Source organism: Staurois parvus, unplaced genomic scaffold (genome assembly GCF_062004578.1).
Source record: "Staurois parvus isolate SC_StPar_1 unplaced genomic scaffold, SC_StPar_1.0 ptg000008l, whole genome shotgun sequence".
Classification (NCBI taxonomy): Eukaryota; Metazoa; Chordata; class Amphibia; order Anura; family Ranidae; genus Staurois; species Staurois parvus.
In genome coordinates this window covers 1,145,229-1,170,122 of record NW_028317804.1, presented here as the reverse complement: position 1 = coordinate 1,170,122, position 24,894 = coordinate 1,145,229, and the positions used below count along the sequence as shown (strand labels likewise).

At 43.1% G+C, this 24,894-nt stretch overlaps 1 protein-coding gene across 3 annotated transcripts in view; it reads right to left on the bottom strand.

The window, feature by feature from the left end:
• Positions 1–24,894, bottom strand: part of TMEM94 (transmembrane protein 94) — a 226,028-nt gene that overhangs the window by 116,968 nt on the left and 84,166 nt on the right. For all 3 annotated transcript variants that reach the window (XM_089668748.1, XM_089668743.1, XM_089668746.1), the window contains exon 9: positions 23,611–23,697. In XM_089668748.1, coding sequence (XP_089524874.1) covers positions 23,611–23,697 — 87 coding nt within the window. The remainder of the gene's footprint in view (positions 1–23,610; positions 23,698–24,894) is intronic.

The window sequence follows — 24,894 nt, the reverse complement described above, 5'->3', positions numbered from 1 at the left end:
GCTTTTCTGTTGGTGAATGTAGGTTTGTTTGGTAGTATTATATCCAATTTTGTATTTTGTTTAAGGACCTTCCAATGCTTTTTTGAAAACCTCCTCCAAATTGCGATGTCTACAGTGAAATTGTGTAACAAAGTTGATTTTATTTAGTTCACTCCCATTTTGTTCTTTATTCTTCCTCCCTGTTTTGGAGGGGGGAGGGGTTCAAGGTATAGAGATTGTGCTTTAATTAGGTGTTCCTCATTATATCCCTCATCTTTAAATTTTTTAACCAGAATGTTGCTTTGGTTTTTGTAATCCTCTCTACTAGAGCAATTTTTTCTGAGTCTATGAAATTGCCCTTTTGGTATGTTGTGTAACCAATTTAGATGATGGCAACTGTTGGCATGCAAGCAAGAGTTACCAGCTGATTCCTTAACATGATTCTTAGAGCTAATCGCTGTTCCTTTATGCCCTAATTCTAAGTCCAAGAATACAAGTGTGTCGCAATTATGTGCACGCAAGTGTACAATGCAAATACACACGTTCCTACGTTAAAAATGGCTGTGTGTATAAGTGGGCGCTGCAGCGACCATCAGCTGGAACCGAACAGAAGGGAGAATGTCACTAGCACACCAAGGATCACCAATATGGGTTCAAATGTTTTAATGAATGATCACATAGTTACAACAAGGCTCCCTTGCAATTATGTGCATGGCTGAAAGATAGGCCCATAGAGTCATTGTTGCAATAATTGACAATTGTTTGAACTGTTGACAAGGGGCCTTGCCAAATGCCATTATTATAATGAGATGACCATAAAAAATGACGTGTTTAGCGAATGGGTTTATGTTCCAAATGAAACTATGTTCCAAAAAAAACCATTGTCAGGTTGGCATAACATGGTGCAATACTAGCGCCCATAGCTGTGCCACATGTTGGAATGTAATACTGTGTTCTACACACAAACAAATGGCATCGAAAATAAATTGTGCTTGTGTGGGATTGATCCCACTATTTGAAATGAGGAAATGTTCTAGTGCGCTTAAACTCAAGTGGTGGCACATAGATATAATATTATTCTACATTATTTATATAGCGCCAAAAGGTTTGCTCAGCGCTGCACATTATAGTGGGGGACAGTACATGAGACAATACAGTAACAAGACAAAACACGGGGGGTTCAAGGGCCCTACTCTTTCGAGCTTACAATCTAGGAGGGAGGGGATAGTGGTACAGGAGGAAGTGGCTGTGGGGGATGGAGTAGTAGGAGGAGTGTAGATCAGCAATTAGGTGAGGGTGGGGTAGGCTTCCCTGAAGAGATGGGTTTTCAGGGTGTGCCTGAAGGTGAGGAGGGAAGGTGACAGTCTGATGGATTGGGGTAGAGAGTTCCAGAGGATGGGGGAAGTCCTGGAGAAGTCCTGCAGTCGGGCGTGGGAGGTGGAGACCAGGGAGCTAGAAAGTAGGAGGTCTTGTGAGGAGTGAAGATTACGGGTAGGGTGGTATTTGGGTATCAGGTTGGTGAGATAGTTTGGGGCAGAGTTATGAATGGCTTTGTATCTCAGTATTAGTAGTTTGAATTTAATGCGTTGGGCAATCGGAAGCCAGTGGAGGGGTTGGCAGAAGGGGGTGGCGGATACGGAGTGGTTAGTAAGGTGGATGAGTCTGGCCGCTGAGTTCAGGATAGACTGAAGCGGGGATAGTCTGCGATGAGGTAGGCCGGTGAGGAGGGAGTTGCACTAGTCGAGTCGTGAGATAATAAGGGAGTGAACGAGTTGTTTAGTAGTGTCTGGGGTTAGGAACGCACGTATTTTGGAGATGTTGCAGAGATGGAGCCTGCATGAGTTTGCCAACGATCTGACATGTGGTTGGAAGGACAGGTTTGAGTCAAGAGTGACACCTAGGACTTTGGCTTGCGGGGTGGGAGTGATGGTGGAGTTGTTGGTTGTGATGGAGAGGGTGGGGTGGGAGGCACGGGCTGGGGGGAAAATTAGGAGCTCAGTTTTGGAAAGGTTCAATTTGAGGAAATGGAGCGACATCCAGTCTGATATGTCGTTCAGTAGGTGGGCGATACGGGCGGAGACTGAGGGGGTGAGGTGAGGGGTGGAGAGGTATATTTGCGTGTCATCGGCATAGAGGTGGTAGTTGAAGCCGTGGGAGTGTATCAGTTTGCCGAGGGAGGAGGTGTAGATGGAGAAGAGAAGGGGCCCGAGGACAGAGCCTTGGGGGACCCCAACAGAGAGGGGGAGGTGGTGGCGTTATAGGTAACGCTGAAGGAGCATTGGGATAGATAGGAGGAGAGCCAGGAGAGAGCAGAGTCTGTGATGCCGAGGGAGTGTAGTTTATTGAGGAGGGGGTGGTCAACTGTGTCGAAGGCCGTGGAGAGGTCGAGGAGTAGGAGGACTGAGTAGTGGCCATTAGCTTTGGCGGTTAGCAGGTCATTAGTGATTTTCAGTAGGGCGGTTTCGGTGGAGTGTAGGGGACGGAAGACAGACTGTAGTGGATCGAGGAGGTTGTTGTCAGTGAGGTGGGCGCTTAGGCGATTGTAGACCAAGCGCTCAAGGAGCTTGGAAGTGAATGGCAGCAGGGAGATGGGTCTAAGGTTGTTCAGGTTGGTGGGGTCCAGGGAGGGTTTTTTGAGTATGGGAGTGATGTGCACGTGCTTTAGGGGGGAGGGGAATGCGCCAATGGAGAGGGAGAGATTGAAGATGTGGGTGAGGGAGCGTAGGATGGAGGAGGAGGGTGACTGGAGGAGTTCTGGGGGGACAGGGTCAAGGGGGCAAGTGGTGAGGCGGGCTTCTGAGAAACCTTAGTGACCTCCTCAGTGGTAGCAGTGCTGAAGAAGCAGAGTGTTGGGGAGGATAAGTTGTGCGGGATATTAGGTGTGGTGGGGGGCAGGGCGGTTGCGAGGTCAGAGGAGGGGAGAGTTGATGGGGTTATAGTGGGAGGGAGGCTAGGTGGGGAGGTAGGTTGAGCATTGGCGATGTCCTTACGGATTGCATCAATCTTGTTTTGGAAGTAATTAGCAATCTCGTGGGCGGTGAGTGAGGTACTGGGTGGGGGTGGGAGAGAATAGGGAGTTGAAAGTACAGAAGAGCTGGCGAGGACAGGTGGAGAGGGTGTTGATGAGGGTAACGAAGTAGGCTCGTTTGGTGGCATGGAGGGAGGAGGTGTAGGTGAGGAAGAAAGCTCGAGGGGATCTGGTTTTACGCCATAATCGCTCCAGCGCACAACTGCATCGTTTAAGATTTTTAGTGTGGTCGTTCTGCCAGGGTTGAAGCGGTCGGGGTCTAATACTACGTGTGGTCAGGGGTGCTAAGGAGTCTAGGGCAGCTGATAGCGAGTCGTTGTACGCAGTAGTGGCCAGGTCAGGGCATGACAGTGGGAGGATACTGTCGTACAGACGGTCAGCTGCAGAGTGGAGAGGGGCTGGATTCAGGTTGCGGAGGTTATGGCTGGTAATGGTTTGAGGTTTGGGGGGGGTGTTAGAGGACGGGGAGATGGAGAACATAATGAGGTTGTGGTCAGAGAGAGGGAAAGGGGTGTTTGTGAGGTCGTGGAGGGTGCAGAGATGGGAGAAAACAAGGTCCAGGGTGTTCCCGTCAATGTGGGTGGAGGACTGTGTACACTGAGTGAGTGAAAAAGAAGAGGTTAGGTGGAGTAGCTGGGATGTAGCCGGGTTGTTGACATTGATAGGAATATTGAAGTCTCCAAGGATGATGGTGGGTAGCTCAGAGGAAAGGAAGAAGAGCAGCCAGGCGGAAAAGTTGTCAAGGAAGCGGGATACGGGTCCAGGAGGCCGATAAATTACTGCAATCCTCAGAGGGGTGGGGGAGAAGAGTCGGATGCAGTGGGCCTCGAAGGAGGAGAAGGATAGAGAGGGGGGGGTTTGGGAGGACCTTGATGGTGCTCAGCAGTGACAAGAGCATGCCGATCCCACCACCTCTACGGCTGCTCGGTCTGGGTGAATGGGACCAGACGAGACCTCCATAGGAGAGTGCCGCAGGGGAGATGGAGTCAGTGGCTTGGATCCAGGTTTCAGTGACTGCTAGGAGGTTGAGGGAGTGGGAGATAAAGAGGTCATGGATGGCAGTGAGCTTGTTGCAAACCGATCGGGCGTTCAGGAGTGCAACCGAGAGTGGAGGGGTGGATGCGGACAGGTATAAGGTTGAGGGGGTTTCGGCGGTTGGTGGGAGTAGGAGGGTGCCTAGTGGGTGATTGAGGTGGTGAGGGGCCAGGGTTTGGGGAGATATCCCCGGCGGTAAGGAGGAGAAGGAGGGTGAGAAAGGTGGCATGGGAGCGGAATGTACAAGAGTGTGAGGGTTTGTTCGTGGTGGCGTGCGGGTCGGTGGGAGAGTAGAGTATAAGGAGGAGGTGGTGAGAGCCGTAGTGGGGAGATGGAAGTAGTGAGAGTCCAATGTATAGTTGTTTTGGGGGAGTAGGGGGGTAGAGGGAGGAGATTTTGTAAATGGAGGAGAGGAGTACGAGGAGGAGGAGTACAGGTGGCATATTAGGAGGGTGGGTGGAGTGCTGGTCAATTGAGGGAGGTGAAAGGTTTCACATCAGGCCGTGTAGATGCAGAGAGTCTGTCGCGCAGTGGCGGAGGAGTTCATCTGTAGGAGGGAAGGGAGAGTGGTGGGCAGCTGGACCTGCTGCTGGCTAGTCATGGCAGTCTGTGGGTGCTGTAGGCTGGCGTTTGGAGGTACTGTGGGGCGCGGCGTTTGGGGGTGCTGTGGGGCCCGGCATCTGGGGGTGCTGTGGGGCCCAGCATCTGGGGGTGCTGTGGGGCCCGGCGTCTGGGGGTGCTGTGGGGCCTGGCATCTGGGGGTGCTGTGGGGCCCGGCATCTGGGGGTGCTGTGGGGCCTGGCGTCTGTGGGCCGACGTCTGGAGGTGCTGTAGGCTAGGCGTCAGTAGGTGCAGTAGGGCCCGGCGTCTGCGGGTGCTGTGGGCCGGCGCTTGTAGGTGTTGCGGGCCTGCACTTGTGGGTGCTGTGGGCCAGTGCTTGTGGGTGCTGTGGGGTCCAGCGCCTTTGGGTGTTGTAGGGCCTGGCGTCTGTGGGTGTTGTAGGCTGTGTGGCAGGCTCACATGACGGGGCTCAGGGCTGAGCGGTGGCAGGGCACGGGGGGCGGCTGCGTGGCACGGTGGGGAGCCGTGTTGGTGGTGGTGGTGGCTTACCCTCTCAGTGCCGGCGGTGATGGCTTCTCCTGACGGTGCACGAGTAGGAGGCAGGGGTTCTCTCAGCGGCGGTGGCTGTAGGTACCGGTAGGGGTGGTGGTAGGTTCTCCTCTTTCTGGCGCGGGACGGTGGCGTCTTGGGTCGGCAGGGAGGACCGCGACTTTGCGGGCTGCGGTAGGCCCAGTACCCCTCCTGGGTGACGGCAGGACCTCCGGAGCGGCGGCGTCACGGGTCACTGCAGCGGTTGTAGGTACCGACAGGGGTGGGGGTGGTGGTAGCGTCCCCTCGTCCCTCTTGCTGGGGCGGCGGCGTTTCGGAGGCGACTCAGTACGTCGCGGCCGGCAGGAAAGACCGCTGCTTTAGGTGCCGTGGTAGGCCACGAGCTGCCGGAGCTCCGCCGGAGAGAGAGAGCGCCCAGCACCCCTTCAGGGTGTTGGCAGGACCTCCGGCGGTTGCTTTGGGGCCTGGTACTGCCCGGATGGCAGTGGATTTTGTCAGGGGCGCCAGAGCTGGCGATCATGAGGCCGCTCCGGGCGCCATCTTGGATTCTGACAGAGAATACAGAGAATTAACATCTAATGATAACCAACTATAGTCATCTGCCTAGGGATAACAATTTAGAGTAGATAAAAGGTGGAGGGAGTCTCTAATGTATGCAGGTAGTGTCTGTACCAAAGAGTGTAAAAAGGTATCAGTATTTTGGGATAGACCATTTGTTAGACTTTCCACAGAGACAATAATAGGCCTGCCTGGTGGGGATTGGTAGCATTTTTATGAATTTTAGGGATGTGATAGAAAAATGGGATTTTCATAACATCTCTAAAAATAATGCATATTCATGTTTATTTATAACTTTGTTTCCAAAGGCTACATCAATGAGATGGGGATGTCAGTGACACCAAGTCAGTTCCCCCCAGTGTCAGAATGCCCGCTGCTGTCCCGCTATAAGTCACTGACATCCCCAGTGACACCAATACAGTGATCAGTGCAAAAAAAAAAACCCACTGACACTGTACTAATAGCACTGGGCAGGAAGGGGTTAACATGAAGGATGATCAAAGGGTTACCTTTGTAGTGGGAGTGTTTTACTGGGGGGCAGTGTGTTGGTGCTTCACTGTAAGCACACTGCTCTGGATGGCTGTTCTGTGCACAGCCATTCAGAGAAGCGTGCCCGAACCATCAGGGAGGAGGACTGTTAGTAAACAAAGCAGTCCTCCTCTCCATTGGAGATGCTTGGTAATCACCAGACGCTGGTGGGGAATTACTGTCCGGGACCCGGTGATTGAAAGCCACGAATGGTGGCGTGGGTAGGGCATGCACGACTCGCGCACGCCCCTACCAGTACATACAAAATCACGTATATATACGTTATTTTGCGCACCCCTGCCGCCCTGTAGCATTATTTCTGCTATAAGGCAGTCGGGATGTGGTTAAAATTAGGTTTTGGTTTAAGATCCATAAGGACTAGTTTAGCGGCAATCTGACCCTTTAATTTATCTTTAGCCCAAGGGAACACTTGGTCTTTCTTATAATTATCCAGATCCCTTTTTAATTTATTCATTTTGGTATATATCAATTCATCTTCATGATATTGCCTTTTTCTCTTTCTCTACGTGCTGATTAATTTAAGCCATTTCGTTAAAACCTCTGATAATTGGTGCCATTCTTTCTCTAGATCTTCCTCTAATAAAATCACATTATTTTAATATCCTGGGTGTGATATTTAGTTCTAAATTATTATAACAAACTATTTGTTTAAAAAAGAAATATCCCATCATTGGGCATTTTCCATTTTGATGCTATCTTCTAATTTGAGAAATAATATCCTCTGCACATTTTGTTCAAAAGTCTTCCTGTATGGGAGTATCCCATTAAATAGTTGTTTTCTTTTGGATCCTTTTTGAAGATTGATGGTTTTATCTAGATTGAACACATCAGGTAATATATTACATAATCGGTTCTGTCTTTGGGATAGGATGTCCTTAATTAGTTCCATGTGGAAAAAACTGCTCTAGGGTGCAGCTGGTGGTAACTCAAATAACACAGTAAAGAAAAAAAAAAAACACACAAACCACATATAGCGCATTACAAAATCCAGTTCACTCTGAGTCAACGGGGAAGTAATGTTCCAATAAACAGGAGATCCTGCAGCTTGCCAAAACATTTGGGGTGATCCAAGGAGCTCAAAAACAAGAAGGAAGCAGTGCGAGATTACCGTTAGAATAGCCAGCAAATTTATTCCATAAAAACAATATAGCACACTTACATGTACAATTCCAGACAAACAGCATGAGAAGGAATGAAGACACTGCAGAGCTGTCAGCAAAGCACAGAGCTGCGGAGATCGCAAGCTGTGTGAGAAACTAACTCTCTAGCTGGATTGAGAGACATTTAGGCATGACAGCTGTCAAACAAGTCCGCCAGTAGTCGGCGTCCTACACAGGAACAACTGCCTCGTGGTAGCGCTTTTGTGCCTGCCGAGGGTAGGGGGTGATGCTAGAGGGCAGTCCTCCAACAAAGACCTGCCTCTTTGGACTAATGACTTGGTTTATATAATGACAGCTAGGGGGGGAGGGGTGGGAAAGGGGGGCAAAAACACTTTGGTATACGCAAAACAATACAATTACCCAAAGTTATAAATATGTGGGGTTTAATAACAATGAAAATGGAAGTTAATATAATTTAAATAATTTTATTAATTTAGAAGAGGAATCATTTGTTTAAGCTAATTACATATAGATAGAAAATTCTACTTAGTTCATTCATTTTATATATGTCAATATAAATACATTTGCTATATATACATATACCCCCGTTTATGGTAATGTCTATCAAATTAATGTGCATGAGACTCTTTTGAACAGTCTTTAACCACTAGCCTACAGGGCACTTATACCCCCTTCCTGCCCAGGCCAATTTCCAGCTTTCAGCGCTGTCACACTTTGAATGACAATTGCACGGTTATGCAACACTGTACCCATATGAAATTTTTATCATTGTTTTGAGACAGATAGAGCTTTCTTTTGGTGGTATTTAATCACCTCTGGGATTTTTATTTTTTCTTAAACAAACCAAAAACCACTGAAAATTTTGAAAAAAAAAAAGTTTTTGTTATACAATTTTGTAAATAAGTGATTTTTCTCCTTCACTAATGTGCGCTAATGAGGCTGCAGTGATGGGCACTGATAGGTGGCACTGATGAGGAGGCACTGGTAGGTTGCACCGATGGGCATTGGCAGGCATCACTGATGGGCACTGAAAGGCAGCACTGATACATGACACTGATATATGGCACTTATATGCGGCACTGTCTGGCACTGTTAGGCGGCACTGACTGGCACTGATGCGCAATGATAGGCAACACTGACTGGCACTGATAGGCATTAATAGGTGGAACTGACTGGCATTGATGGGTGACACTGAAAGGCAGCTCAGATGGGCATTGATGTGCACTGGTATGCACTGATATGTGGCACTGGCACGTGGCACTGATGGGCACTGGCACTTCTGGGGCCACACGGATCATCAGGGCACACTGATCATCAGTGCCCTGATGATCAGTGTACATGTCCCCTCCGCGGAAAGCCGATTACCGGCTCTCCTCTTGAGCTGTCAGCGTGACAGCTCGAGAGGAGAGAAATGCCGATAACCGGCATTTCCGTGTTTATATGTGATCAGCTTTGATTGGACACAGCTGATCACATGACCGAGCCGACATCTTTGGCTCTTTCCGTGATCCGTTGTGTCCGAGGGACACAGTGCACCGGCGATCGCCGCGCTGCACGCTCCCTGAGCCGCGCATGCGCAGTGAGAATGGTAGGACGTCATATGACGTCCTATCAGAACGAGAGAACTACCTTGCGCCCGTCATTGTACTACAGGGCAGGCGGAAGGTGGTTAATGAAATCTGTGTTTATATTTTCATATTTATTCATTATGGACTGATCGTTTATTTATGCATATAATTAAGTTTCTTTTGTAAATATTATTGCATCTTGTGAAATAAAAGAAGGGGTATAGATATATTTAAATTACTCAGTAGTTTCCAGCCACCTAAGGGTTAAACACATGGATTATTCTCTCGTGTCTGAGTTCACAGAGCCGATTTCTACTAAATAAATAGAGCCCTGAGTCCCACATAACATAATGTCAATTATAGTTGCGGTTTAAACTATACTGGTTTAAGACATCTAGGAGGAGAATAAAGTTGGTTCTTATAGCGCTATTTTTTCCATAGAGTCGTGTTTCAATTTCATAATGTCCCACCCCCTTTCCCGACCCTCCTCCCCAGCTGTCATTATTCAAACCAAGTCATTAGTCCAAGGGGGCAGGTCTTTGATGAAGGAGCAGTGGCCTCTGAAATGCGTTACTGCTCCCTAGCACCACCCCTTACGCTCGGCAGACACAAAGGAGTTATCATGAGGCCGTTGTTCATTAGTACAGGACGCCGATTACTGGCAAACATGTTTGACAGCTATCATGCCTAAATATCTCTCAAGCTGGCTAGAGAGATAGTGTCTCACAAAGCTTGCGGTCTCTGCAGCTCTCCGCTTCGCTGACAGCTCTGCAGTGTCTTCATGCCTACTGAATCTGATTGTCAGGAATTGTACATGTAAGTAAGCTATATTGTTTTTATGGAATAAATTTACTAGCGATTCTAACGGGAATACCGCGCTACTTTCTTCTTGTTTTTGAGCTCCTTGGATCACCCCAAATCTTTTGGCAAACTGCCGGATCTCCTGTTTATTGGAACATTACTCCCCCATTTACTTTGAGTGGACTGGACTTTGTAGAGTGCTACAAGTGGTTTGTGTGTATTTGTTTTTTACTGTCCTGATTGGGTTACCAGCAGCTGCACCTAGGACAGTTTTTTCCACATGGAACTATATTACGCTTATTATGAATGTCCACATAAAAGAACATGTGGGTAGCAATGACCATAACATGATTTCATTTATTGTTAGCTGTAAACATCAAGCACATATGGGAAAAATAAAAACGCTCAACTTTCAGAGAGTTAAGTTTCCAAGGCTGAGATCTGCTCTCCAAGACTTAGACTGGGAGGGAATATTGTCATCAATGAACACAACACAGAAATGGGAGTTCTTCAAAAAGACTGTATGTGAACACACTGCAAAATATATTCCCATGGGCAACAAGTTTAAAAGGCTAAAAATCAAACCTCTGTGGCTTACGGCCAAAGTTAAAAAAGCTATAAATAATAAGAAAAGAGGTTTTATTAAATATAAAAATGAGGGAACGCTATAATTTTTTAAACATTACAAAGAATATAACAGAATATGCAAAAAGGAAATAAAGGCTGAAAAAATTAAAAACGTACGACAGATTGCAAAAGATAGCAGGACAAACCCCCAAAAATTCTTCAAATATATTAATAGCAAAAAAGTCCGGTCTGAGCATGTAGGCCCTTTACAAAATAGTCTACAGTGGGTGACTGGGGACAAAGAGAAGGCAAATTTATTAAATACCTTCTTCAGCTCTGTGTATACAAAGGAGCATGGGGGAGCTCTTGTCCATAATGGGCATGGTATTGACACAACCCCAGATGATCCACATTGGCTCACAACTGATATAATCCAGAAATATTTAGACAGAATAAAGGTGAATAAAGCACCTGGACCGGATGGTATACACCCACGGGTCCTTAAAGAATTGAGCTCTGTCATTTCAAAGCTATTGTTTCCAATTTTTAGGGACTCTTTAATGACTGGCATAGTACCACAGGATTGGCATAAGGCTAATGTAGTGCCTATATTTAAAAAGGGGTCAAAATCTTTATCAAGTAATTATAGACCTGTTAGTTTAACTTCTATAGTTGGGAAGATACTGGAGAGTTTCATAAAAGACCCCATAGATCCGTTCTTGCTGGAAAAAATATTTTAAGCAACAGACCGCATGAATTCATGAAAGACAGAAGTTGTCAAACAAATCGGATTTCTTTTTTATGAGGAGGTGAGCAAAACCTTGGACAGAGGGGTGGCTGTGGATGTGGTATACTTGGATTTTGCAAAAGAATTTGACACAGTTCTCCACACACGGCTAATGTGTAAGGTAAAGTCTACAGGCATGAAAAAATCCATATGTAAATGGATAGAAAACTGGCTAAAAGATCGTATTCAGAAAGCAGTGGTTAATGATTCATACTCTGAATGGTCTAGGGTTGTTAGTGGTGTACCCCAAGGTTCAGTGTTGGGACCCTTACTTTTTAATAAATTTATAAACAATATACAGTCTGGGATTAAAAATACCATTTCAGTCTCTGCAGATGACACCAAGCTGTGCAGTGGAATAACGTCCTTACAGGATGTCTCCAACTTACAAGCCGACTTCAATGCACTGTTTAATTGGGCAACTATGGGGCAAATGAGGTTTAATGTTGATAAATTTAAGGTTATGCACTTGGGGGCTAAGAATATGCATGCATCACAAAAAGAACATTGGGGAACTGGAGAAAGTACAGAGAAGGGCAACCAAACTTCTCATACATGCGCAGTGGGCACCCAGCTGTGAAGTATCAAGCTGTCACAGCCGGGTGCCCACACTGAAGATGCCGGCGCTGGGGAGAGAAGACGGCCGGTGAAATCAGCTGTGGTGAGGACATCGCTGCACTGAGGAACAAGTAGCGCTCTGTATTTTAAAAGTCAGCAGCTACAGTTTTGTAGCTGCTGACTTTTATTTTTATTTTTCAACTGGACTGGATTGACTTTTGTCTCTTTTCAGCCATACTAGCTATATAACTATAAATAACTACAGTAATTAAGGACGTCCAATCCCAAAGACAGAACCAATTATGTAAATATTACCTGATGTGTTCAATCTAGATAAAACCATCAATCTTCAAAAAGGATCCAAAAGGAAAAAATAAGTTAATGGGATACCCCCACAGAGGAAGCCTTTTGAACAAAATGTGAGGAAATTATTTCGCAAATTAGAAGATAGGATCAACACTGAAAATGCCCAATGGTGGGATATTTATTTTTTATACAAATATTTTGAACTAAATATCACACCCAGAGGTCTAAGAATATTAAAATTATGTGATTTGTTTTAGAGGAAGATCTAGAGAAAGAATGGCACCAGAGGTTTGTACAACTAAATGGTTTAAATTAATCACCACGCAGAGGGAGAGAAAAAGGGAATATCATCACGCATTAGTTAGGAGTTATAAAATAAAAATCGTCGGTCCTTTATTCCCAATGGATGACGGTACTTAATCAAAATATTAAAAAGTAGCAAAATGAATAAATTAAAAATGGATCTGGATGATTATAAGAAAGACCAAGTGTTCACTAAGAAGGTAGAGAATTTAACCAATACTCACCAGAATAAAAGTTAACTCCTTGTTGCGGTTATGACTACTGACATTTCCCTTGGTACTAACCGCAAACAGGGGACAAAGGATAAAATTGATAAACTAGATGATATAGGTCCTCAGACATCGCCAATAGCAGTACCCATGGAACCGCATAATTTTGGAGTAACACAGTCCACACACCAAACAAGAATAATGAAATGGTATCAATAGAAATACAAAAGAACTTTGAAAAAAAATCCACACAGAACACATTTGAGGTACCAGCTGAAACAGAACACATGGATCACTCCAATGCAATAAACACTGAACTCCCCAATACATCAAATCACCCAAAGGTAACCTCAAACAAATTTAAAGAAAAAAGAAAAGTAAGAGAAGGGGAAGAAGAGGAGGTAAACAAAAGAAGTAAAATAGAAAAGTACACACCGCACATGATACTACAATGCATTTCTCTTTGGTGATGTGATGAAGACCCCCACACTTCTATCACACCCCTAAAATTAATAAAAATGCTACCAATCCACCCGGCAGGCCTATTACTGCCTCTATAGAAAGTCTCACAAATGGTCTATCCCAATATATTGATAACTTTTTACCATGACTCTATGGACCTATCTTTCAGCTATGCACATAATTGTGACACACTGGTGTTCTTGGACTTAGAATTAGGGCATAAAGGAACAGCCATTAGCTCTAAGAATCATTTAAAGGAATCAGCTGGTAACTCTTACTTGCATGCCAACAGTTGCCATCATCCAAATTGGTTACACAACATACCAAAAGGTCAATTTTAAAGACTCAGAAAAAACTGCTCTAGTAGAGAGGATTACAAAAACCAAAGTAACATTCTAGTTCAAAAATTTAAACATAAGGAATATAGGAGGACCTGATTAAAGCCCAATCTGTATGCCTTGAAACCCCCTCCCCCAAACAGGGAGGAAGAATAAAGAACAAAATGAAATAAGATTTGTTACACAATTTCACTGTAAATATTGCAATATGTAAGAGATTTTCAAAAAGATCCAAAATTGGGTATAATACTACCCAACAAACCTACATTCTCCTACAGAAAAGCCCCTAGTGTCAGAAAAAAAATAGAGCCCAGCAAGCTAAAAGATGAAGGGTCAGTTAAATCATTAACAGGTACCCTCAATTCTTTCTTTGATATAAAATGTATGCATCAATGTAAGAAAAAACTGTAAGATGTGTCCTTTTGTCACCCATAAACAAACCTCTTTGTTAGATTATAATCAGAAGAAATATGAAATCCAGAATTTTTTAATTGCTATACAGAGTTCGATATGTATTGTCTAACGTGTCCATGAAGCCTATTTTATGTAGGTCGCACTATCCAAACCATTAGAAAAAGGTTTGGAACCCACAGGAGACTTATTGAGTCAGATGATATTGAACACAGTGTTCCCAGGCACTTTTCATTTAAACATAGTAAGTTCACAAGGGGTCTGAAGGTATGGGATTTAGAATCCAACCTGAATACTGGGTAATTTACAGAAAGGTTCCAAAGGCTATGTAACAGGGAAACCTTTTGGATCATCACGTTGGACACTCTGCCCCCAAAGGGCTGAATGAAGAATCAGAAATTCATACAATTATTTCATCATAAAATCTTTCATCATAAATTTCTATCCCCCTAATTACAAATAGAAAGAAAATTTCCCTTGTTTAATAAATTTTATATATGTCAATATAAGTATATTTTCTATATATACAGTGTCTTGAAAAAGTATTCATACCCCTTGAAATTTCCCACATTTTGTCATGTTACAACCAAAAATCTGTCCAGAGGACAACTATTAGTTGTGCACTCCACAAATATGGCCTTTATGGTAGAGTGGCAAGAATAAAGCCATTGTTGAAAGAAAGCCATAAGAAATCTCATTTGAAGTTTGCAGGAAGTCATGTGGGGGACACAGCAAACATGTGGAAGAAGGTACTCTGGTCAGATGAGACCAAAACTGAACTTTTTGGCCTAAAAGCAAAATGCTATGTGTGAAAACTAACACTTCACTTCACCCTGAACACACTATCCCCATGAAACATGGTGGCGGCAGCATCATGTTGTGGGGATGCTTTCCTGCAGCAGGGACAGGGAAGCTGGTCAGAGTTGATTGGAAGATGGATGCAGCCAAATACAGGGCAATCTTAGAAGAAAACCTGTTAAGAGTCTGCAAAATACTTGAGACTGGGGCGGAGGTTCACCTTCCAGCAGGACAACAACCCTAAACATACAGCCAGAGCTACAATGGAATGGTTTAGATCAAAGCTTTTTCATGTTACAATGGCCCAAAGTCCAGTCCTAAATCCAATTGGGAATCTGTGGCAAGACTTGAAAATTACTGTTCACAGATGCTCTCCAACCAATCTGACAGAGCTTGAGCTATTTTGCAAAGAAGAATGGGCAAAGCTGGCAGAGACATACCCAAAATGACTTGTAATTGCAGCGAAAGGTGATTCTATAAAGTATTGACTCAGGTGGGTGAATACAAATGCACGCCACGCTTTTCAGATATCTATTTGTAAAAAATGTTGAAAACCATTTATCATTTTTGAAACGCCTATGACATGTGTTGGCCTTGGACTTTTTGTTTCTTGGGTAATTTTTTACAATAAAGCATCGTTGCCCAGATGCCAGGAGCATGAGAAATGACATTGATGTCATTTCTCCAGGCCCAAGGAACAGTCACAAGATATTAGACTGCTTAACCTCCCTGGCGGTATTCCCGAGTGTAGCTCGGGGTAAAGTTTCAGTACCACAAGCGGTAACCCTGAGCTACACTCAGGCTTACCATGTGGCGCTGCTCCGGGATCTGTTCTTCACTTGCCTTGTCCAGCGCTCCCGTGATGTCCCTCCTGCAGTGTCCCCGGCAATGTCCTCCGGCAGATGCCGGCATCTGTCATCTGGGTTCCGTTCCCTGCGACGTCGGGACGTACGGGGGACGGAATGGCGGGAAATTTGAAAAAAGTGACATTCACTAAATACACTAAAATCACATAGTAAAACATTGCTGTATCAAACCATTTCACATACATTTTGTCCCTAGTGCTTTGTCCTGTGCCCTGCCTGCATTTTTACTGTTCTTTCTGCCTGGAAACTGAGAAACGTCCATGGTGTCTAAAAAGCTTCCCTTGAGGTCAAAAGCGGTTTTAGACCAGCTAGAGAACAGCGATAACAAATCAGAACCACTTGCAGAATTGAGTCATGATTCGTGGGGAAATTCGTCATCAGACACTGAAAACGATTTTGCGACTTTGCTCAGTGATATGCGAACTTGGCGCTCTATTTCAAATTTCAGTGTTTTTGGTTTGATTATATTATTGAATTAAATTTATTATTATTATATTATTATTTTTATGATTATTTATTAAATTATAATTTATGATTTCGTGTTTCAAATTGTAACATACCAGGGATGTTTACAAGACTCTTGTTCGGACAGATTTCAGTGAGTTATTTCTAAAAATTACAGGCCTACAATAAAAAAAAATACATATTTCCATGCAAAAAAATGTATCGCTTTGAGCACAGAAATATGGACATAATCAGACCGCTAGGGAGGTTAAAGTAGATAAGAAGAGTTTGTGGGATTGAACGTGTTTGTGACATCTAGAGATGTTACATTAGACTGCTTAAATTAGATAAGAACTTGTTTGTGCAATTAAAGATGTCTACTTGTTTGAGAAGTTAGAAATCTTTACGTTTAGGGTAGATAAGAAGCTGATCTGAAGCAAAAGAGTGATACTCTTAGATAACGTTGTTTGTTCAGCGTAGTGGCTGGGCGTGACTCTGTTGACCTCACGGAACCTTTCTGCTAGATCCTCCTAGAGTGGGCATGGCGCTCGCCCACTTCAGGAAAGCTGCCAGAAAAATAGCTTAAAATGGAAAGCTTGAGTGTGGTCAAGGTGAGCAGCTTCCTATGCGGAAGAGGATGCTGTGACGCTGGGACTCTTGCCAAGGCTATATGAGCTCATCAGCTGGTCACATTAAGGCTTCTCCGCGACCCCTTGTGCATTAGGTTTCTGATGGGGTCTGTTCCTTCCCATCTTCCCATAGCTTTGGTAATGTATTAATTCTATGCTGTGACGCTGTCAAAAGATGTGTCTATTTCATGCTGTAATGCTCACATTATTATTGGTGTGTGTTAGGCAGATTGTGAGGACTATAAGATATATCCTCCTGTGTGTTGTGTGATAAAAAAAAGTGGAGTTTTGACAGTGCAAGAACATTGCAGTAGGATTCTGTTATTTCTTGGAGTGCCGAGTGAATGCTACGATGTGCCAGGGCAGGTGTTCATCCAGTAGTGGGTCTTTCACATGCTTAGAATAATTAATGGTGTAAATGCTGGTTAAACGTACCTGTGTGAGACTACCTGTGTATTGTGTGTATATGACTTGCTTTTAGTTATTGTGTTCAGCATTGCATTACAATTTTCCTTCCTCTTCACAATTATGTGCCACTTTGTGTTGGTCTATCACATAAAATCCCAATAAAATACATTTATGTTTTTGGTTGTAACATGGGAAAATTACAAGGGGTATGAATACTTTTTCAAGGCACTGTACATATACCCCCTTTTATGGTAATTTCTATAAAATTACTGTGCATGAGTTAATTATGAACAGTTTTTAATAGTGCAATTGTAACTTGTGAGATAAAAGAAGAGGTACAAATATATATGGATTACTCAGCAGTTTTCAAGGGTTAATTGAGCATAAGGACGATTCTCTAGCATCACAAAGCCGATTTAGGCTATATAAATAGAGCCCTGAGTCCCACATAACTTGTATCAATTATACAAATAATATAGTTCGTTCTTTTAGCGCTGTTTTTTCCATAGCACTGTGTTTCATTTAAAAAATGTCTTGCTCCCTTTACCGCCCCTCTGCCCTAGCTGTCATTATTTAGTTCAAAGGTGCAGGTCTTTGATGAAGGAGGAGTGGCTTCTGAAACACTACACGTTACCGCATGTTATGAGGCATTTGTTCCAGTGCAGGATGCCGACTACTGGTGGACTTGTTTGACAGCTGTCATGCCTAAATGTCTCTCAATCCAGCTAGAGAGATAGTGTCTCACACAGCTTGCGGTCTCTGCAGCTCTCTGCTTCGCTGACAGAGACCGCGTCAGTGTTTTCATTCCTACTGATGCTGATTGTCAAGAATTGTACATGTAAGTAAGCTATATGGATTTTATGGAATAAATTTACTGGCTATTGTAAATGAAATCCTACGCTGCTTTCTTCTTGTTTTTGAGCTCCTTAGATCACCCCGAATCTTTTGGCAAGCTGCAGGATCTCCTGCAGGATTACTCCTCCATTGACTTTGAATGAACTGAACTTTGTAGTGCTCTACAAGTGGTTTGTGTGTATTTTTCTTTACTGTGTTATTTGGGACACCACCAGCTGTACCCTAGGACAGTTTTTCCAATGGTTTGTGTTTGTTTGGTTTTTTTTACAGTAATGATGGAGGAATCCCTCCTGCTATTGTTGTATTCTGACAGCAAGATGTTTCCAAGCCGTCAGAATACAATGATCACTGCTGGAGACTATAGCCACCAGAAGTGGTCGAATGAAAAAAAAAATGACAGGCTGGTTGTACTGAGTTGATTGATAGGCTGTCCATTCCTACTAAACCAGTTGAATTTTTGATCCATCTATGGCTAGCTCAAAGCTAAACAGAAAGGAGATTTTTCAATTATTTAAAAATATTTTTGTTGAAGCACAAAGGATGACAGATGATAGTTATTACCCCCTCTCTAGAATATAGGACACTGCGAAAGAGAACGCCATTCTTCATTTTCCCCCAGCCTTGTTGTCTGCCATTCTTCTACCTCTAAATAGTCAATAAACACAAATGTCCCATAAAAGAAAGGAGAATGTGTGTGCATGGATTAAGGTACTCTCTATCCATTATTTGTTTTACCGAAAAGGAACTTACAGTAATTGCAAAACTTCCTTTTAATTACACATGGGGAATACAGAAACTATGACAATGTCCCGTTGCTTATGTCATGCGAGGGAACACATACTACCGACCTCTGGATTACACAATGTGTATAGCCTATAGAGACAAGACTAAGGGCCAAGTCACATCAATGCATTGTTCTGCATTTTAGCACAGCTATAAAACGCAGATCAATGGAAGGACAGCTGAAAAACAATCATTTCCAATGTGTCCTATTCACACCATAACACTGCACATGCATGTCAACGGACGTCAAAATGTATGTCAACAGATGTCAGCACACATTAAAATGGATGGAAATATATATGCCTTTTCCATACATTTTAGTGCAAGTCAGTGTGAACTGGCCCTAAGAAAGCATTGATTACTGAGCAGTAGTTTTTTTTTGTTTTTGTTTTTTTTTTTATAAAGTTTTAAAGTGGATTAGCTGTGACTTTTAACAAACCTGCATGGTTCTGTATGTAAAGGGAACTATATGTGCATATGTGTACAATGGTCCTCAGGGCCCTCTTTTTATGTGCCTGGAAATGTATTATTTTGGAGTGGAAACAAAGCAATGCTCCTACAATGTCAAAATGCATCCTCATTATAATTATTCATTATAAATTAAAGTGTACCTGTGTATAAACTGACACGAGACCAGAAGGAACCTAACACATTTCAATCAATTTCAAGGTAAATAGATGGGTCTATTGATTCACTTTCAGGTATTCCCATGTAAGATAAATCCATGCTTCTTTTGACTTAAAGGTAAATAACTCATATTAAAAGTAAAATAGTGAAGCGCTAATGTTGACTAAGGAACATGCATAATACAATGCTAATCAGTGAATGGCTAGAGACCATAAGGACAATATAACCTGAACAACTAACACACATACAAAACAATCCATTTTTCCTTCTACTCGTGAGATGTTCCCTGTGCCACTGGCTGCAACACAACCCCGAAACATGATTGATCCAACCCCATGCTTAACAGTTGGACAAAGGTTCTTTTCATTAAATTCTGTGCCCCTTCTTCTCCAAACATACCTTTGCTCATTCCGGCCAAAAAGTTCAATTTTAACCTCATCGGTCCACAGAACTTGTTTCCAAAATGCATCAGGCTTGTCTATATGTTCATTTGCAAAGTTCAAACGATGATTTTTGTGGTGAGGACGTAGAAGAGGTTTTCTTCTGATGACTCTTCCATGAAGACCATATTTGTACAAGTATCTCTTTATAGTGGAATAGTGTACCACAACTCCAGTGTCTGCCAGATCTTTCTGGAGGAATCGTGCAGTCAAACGTGGGTTTTGAATTGTTTTTCTCACAATCCTGCGAGCTGTTCTGTCTGATATTTTTCTTGGTCTTCCAGATGTTGCTTTAATTTCCACTGTTCCTGATGACTGCCATTTCTTAATTACATTCCGAACAGAGGATATTGACATCTGAAAACGCTTTGCTATCTTCTTATAGTCTTCTCTAGCTTTGTGAGCGTCAACTATTTTCAGTTTCAGTTTTCTAGACAACTGCTTAGAAGAACCCATGGTGCTGATTGTTGGGGCAAGGTCAGATGAGTCTGGGCATTTAAAACCTTTGAGCTTGACATCACCTGGTCTTCCCAGACGATGATTGAGAACAATCCATGACACTGGCAGGTCTCAGCTTGGCAAAGGGGGCAGTGCATGCTATAAATTCTGCAGGGTGCCCAAACTTTTGCAGACGCCATTTTTTTGTTTTCTGTTATTTTGAAAGTGTAAATGATGGAAATAAAATCTAACTTTTGTTGACATATTATAAGAATGTCTAATCTGTAATTTGGTGCCTTTTGGAGATTTTTCCATCTTTCCTTGGCTTCTTTATACACATTAATACAAATTTTTAGCTGGGGTGCCCAAACTTTCGATCCCCACTGTATATTATTGATGTGCAAGTGCTCATATAGAACAGTTCATGCTGTGTGAAAGTACATAATATGTTGATTCCAAACTCGGTGGTCACTACATTGAACACAGCAAGCCACGTGGGGTGATCACAATGCCACATGGTGTGCAAAAAGATCCATAAATGGCCAAATTGGCTCCTCACCTCCTAACTTAGACCCTTAGGGCCAAAACACTGTGTGGGTAACCCACGTGTACTCCAGATGACTCTCCTCAGGACTGGAACACTTAGGACCCCGACCTTAGCGCTTCTGGACCTTCTCCAGACTTAGGGATACTCAGATATGGGTGATCATAGCAGGATATAATGAAAACAAGAAAAATGCTCCATAGTGTTATCCTGCCTTTATTAATACAAAACACCCAGAGCCAATTGCCCACTCACATTTAAAAAGCATAAAAAATGCCTTGTTCCCATATCATGGGTATATACTCATGGTTAGATGCTGATATGCAGCTTCACTAGCTCCACGATGGCTCCAAAATGGCGTCCACGCCAGAAATTGCATCACCGCGTCCAGGTAGTGCTGTCAGTGCGTACCGACGCGTTGCATCACGATCCACATGACTAAGTTAGGAGTTGAGGAGCCAATTTGGCCATTTATGGATCTTTTTGCACACCGTGTGGCATTGTGATCACCCCACGTGGCTTGCTGTGTTCAATGTAGTGACCACCGAGTTTGGAATAAACATATTATGGACTTTCGCACAGCATGAACTGTTCTATATGAGCACTTGCACATCAATAATATGTGTCACCATCTATTCCCCTTTCATGGGGACTTATTACAGTTGCAAGAAAAAGTATGTGAACCCCTTGGGATTATGTGGAGTTTTGCATGAATTGGGCATAAAATGTGCTCTGAACGTCATCTAAGTCACAACAATAGAAGAACACAGTCTGCTGAACATAATACTACACAAACATTAGTTGTTGCCATGGTTTAATTGCACATAACATGTAAACATTCACAGTGCAGGGAGGAAAAGGTATGTGAACCCTTGGACTTAATAACTGGTTGACCCTCCTTTGGCAGCAATAACCTCAACCAAACGTTTCCTGTAGTTGCAGATCAGACCTGCACAACGATCTGGAGTAATTTTGGACCACTCCGCTTCACAAAACTGTTTCAGTGTAGCAATATTCTTGGGATGTCTGGTGTGAATCGCTCTCTTAAGGTCATGCCACAGCCTTTCAATCGGGTTGAGGTCAGGACTCTGACTGGGCCACTCCAGAAGGCGTATTCTGTGCTATTGCAGCCATTGTTTTGTTGAATTACTTGTATGCTTTGGGTCATTGCCCTGTTGAATCACCCATCCTCTGCGGAGCTTCAGTTGGTGGACAGATGGTCGTATGTTTTCCTGCAAAATGTCTTGATAAACTCTGGAATTCATTTTCCCATCAATGACAACAATCCGTCCAGGCCCTGAGGCAGCAAAGCAGCCCCAAACCATGATGCTCCCTCCGCCATGTTTTACAGTGGGGATGAGGTTTTGATGTTGGTGTGCTGTGCCTTTTTTTCTCCACACATAGTGTTGTGTGTTCTTCCCAAACAACTCAATCTTGGTTTCATCTGTCCACAGTATATTTTGCCAGTAGTGCTGTGGAACATCCAGGTGCTCTTTTGTAAACTTCAAACGTGCTGCAATATTCTTTTTGGACAGCAATGGCTTCCTCCGTGGTGTTCTCCTATGTACTCCATTCTTGTTTAATGTTTTCCTTATTGTAGATGTGTCAACAAAAATGTTAGCATGTGCCAGAGATTTCTGTAGGTCTTTAGCTGACACTCTGGGATGCTTCTTTACCTCATGCAGCATTCTGCGCTGTGCTCTTGCAGTCATTTTTACAGGACGACCATGCCTAGGGAGAGTAGCAACAGTGCTAAACTTTCTCCATTTGTAGACAGTCTGTCTTACCGTGGACACATGAACATCAAGGCTTTTGGAAATACTTTTGTAACCCTTTCCAGCTTCATGCAAGTCAACAATTCTTGATCGTAGGTCTTCTGAGAGCTCTTTTCTGCGAGGCATGGTTCACATCAGACAGTGCTTCTTGAAACCAGTAAACCCAAAACAGGTGTGTGTTTTTTAAGGGCAGGGCCGCTGTCAGCAACACATCCAATATCATCACACTGATTGGAGTCAAGGTTGGTTCACTCCTGGCTCCAATTAGCTCTGGGAGAAGTCATTAAGCTAGGGCCTCACATACTTTTTCCTCCCTGCACTGTGAATGTTTACATGTTATGTGCAATTAAACCATGGCAACATCTAATGTTTGTGTAGTATTATGTTCAGCAGACTGTGTTCTTCTATTGTTGTGACTTAGATGACATTCAGAGCACATTTTATGCCCAATTCATGCAAAACTCCACGTAATCCCAAGGGGTTCACATACTTTTTCTTGCAACTGTATGTAAGTGTGTTAGTTATTCAGGGTATATTGTCCTTATGGTCTCTAGTCATTCACTGATTAGCATTGTATTATGCATGTTCCTTAGTCAACATTAGCGCTTCACTATTTTACTTTAGTTGTTTTATTCATCCACCTTGTGGTTAAGGCAAGTGTAAGCTGCTTAGTAGTAGGACATCCATTATAGCGCAGGAGGTCTCTTCAATTGTTTAAATAACTGACATTGCTATTAGCAAAGTACACTGGGAATCCTAAAGAATGTCTCACTGTTATTGGTAGTCAATTGTTTTTATTAAAAGGCAGAATTAAAACATGCATTAAACAGGCATTTTGGTCAATACAGCCTGAAACAAAGATCAGAAACTTCATACTAGCAGGGCACTAAATGATGGACAAATATGAGATAAGGAAAGAGGAATCAGTGTTTTTATAAATGAAAATTATTTATGTTTTCTAGTGCTCAGCTTCTGTGGATCTTGTAGACAAAGTGGATGAACAAAGAACAATGTCACCCAACTAGTTCTGGGTGTAGGCTAATGGTGAACAGAGAAACAAATCACCACATGATCTAGGGCTATAGCTAGACAGTGCAAGTAAGCTGGTGTGAAATCTTGTGCCCCACCACCTAATGTGAGGGAGTTGAATTGCCAATGAGGTTTCTAAAGAATGAGAAGTTTAGCAGTTTTCTTCTGCCCAACTCCTAGAGAAGAAGCCAATACCCACCCTCTCTGTATATATCCAGAACCAAAAACTAAATTAGTAAAATAATTTCAGAAGAAATGACTGCAAAACCTGGAGGGTAAATTACCTGCAGTTGTACCAAAGCATAAGTAGTAGGGGGAATGCCAGGAGCATGGAAGATCACTCTAAGGGCATTAGTGAAGAGGAAGGCAACCTATGGAGTTAGAAGGAAAGTTGGTTAGGGAAAGCAGTGTGGATGACAGCTAAATGGCTAAAAACATCCAAAATTTAAAGACAAAGTTCTTATTTACATGACATACATAATGTTTACATGTCACTGCACTGCTAAAGCCCCAAAACTATCTAGTACTGCTATTTTAGAGGCAGGAGTAAGCATTCATTGGTATAGAAGAACTGCCTCTAGTGTGAGTCTCAAGGAAGATGGAAGCCAGAGGAACTTATCTCTTTTATTTAGTTAGGTCCATATATATTTTGACACAGGCAATTTTAGTTTTTTCTTCAGGTATTTACCAAAACATATTCAAGCTATATTTATATAATGGATATGGACTGAAAGTGCACACTCTCAGGTTTAATTTGAGGGTATGTACTTCCTAATTGGAGGAAGGGTTTAGGAATTACAGCTCTTAAGAGTAGCCATCACCCCTTTTTCAAGGGACCAAAAGTAATTGGATAATTGAATATAATCCTAAATAAAATGTTTATTTTTAATATTTTGTTAAGAATCCTTTACTGGCAATGACTGCCTGAAGTCTGGAACACATGGACATTACCAAAGACTGGGTTTCCTCCTTCCTGATGATTTGCCAGGCTCTAACTGCAGCTGTCTTCAGTTGTTCTTTGTTTGTGGCTTTTTCTGCCTTTAGTTTTGCCTTCAGCAAGTGAAATGCATGCTCAATTGGGTTGAGATCAGGTGACTGACTAAGCCATTGCAGAATATTCCACTTCTTTTCTTTCAAAAGCTCATGGGTTGCTTCTGCAGTGTGTTTTGGATCATTGTCCATTTGTACTGTGAAGATCCGTCCAATCAACTTTACTGCATTTGGGCTGACAGTATATCTCTAAACAGTGCAGAATTCATCCAGCTGCTTCTGTCACATCATCAATAAGCACCAATGACCCAGTGCCACTGGAAGCCATTCATGACCATGCCATCACACTGACTCCACCATGTTTTACAGATGATGTTGTGTGCTTTGTATCATGAGCTGTTCCAAGCCTTCTTCACACTTTTTTCTTCCTGTCATTCTGGTACAGATAAATGTTAATTTCATCCATCCAAAGAATGCTTTTCCAGAACTGGTCTGGCTTTTTTTTAGATGTTTTTTGGCAAAGTCTAATCTGGCTTTTCTATTCTTCAGGCTTATGAATGGTTTGCACATTGTGGTGA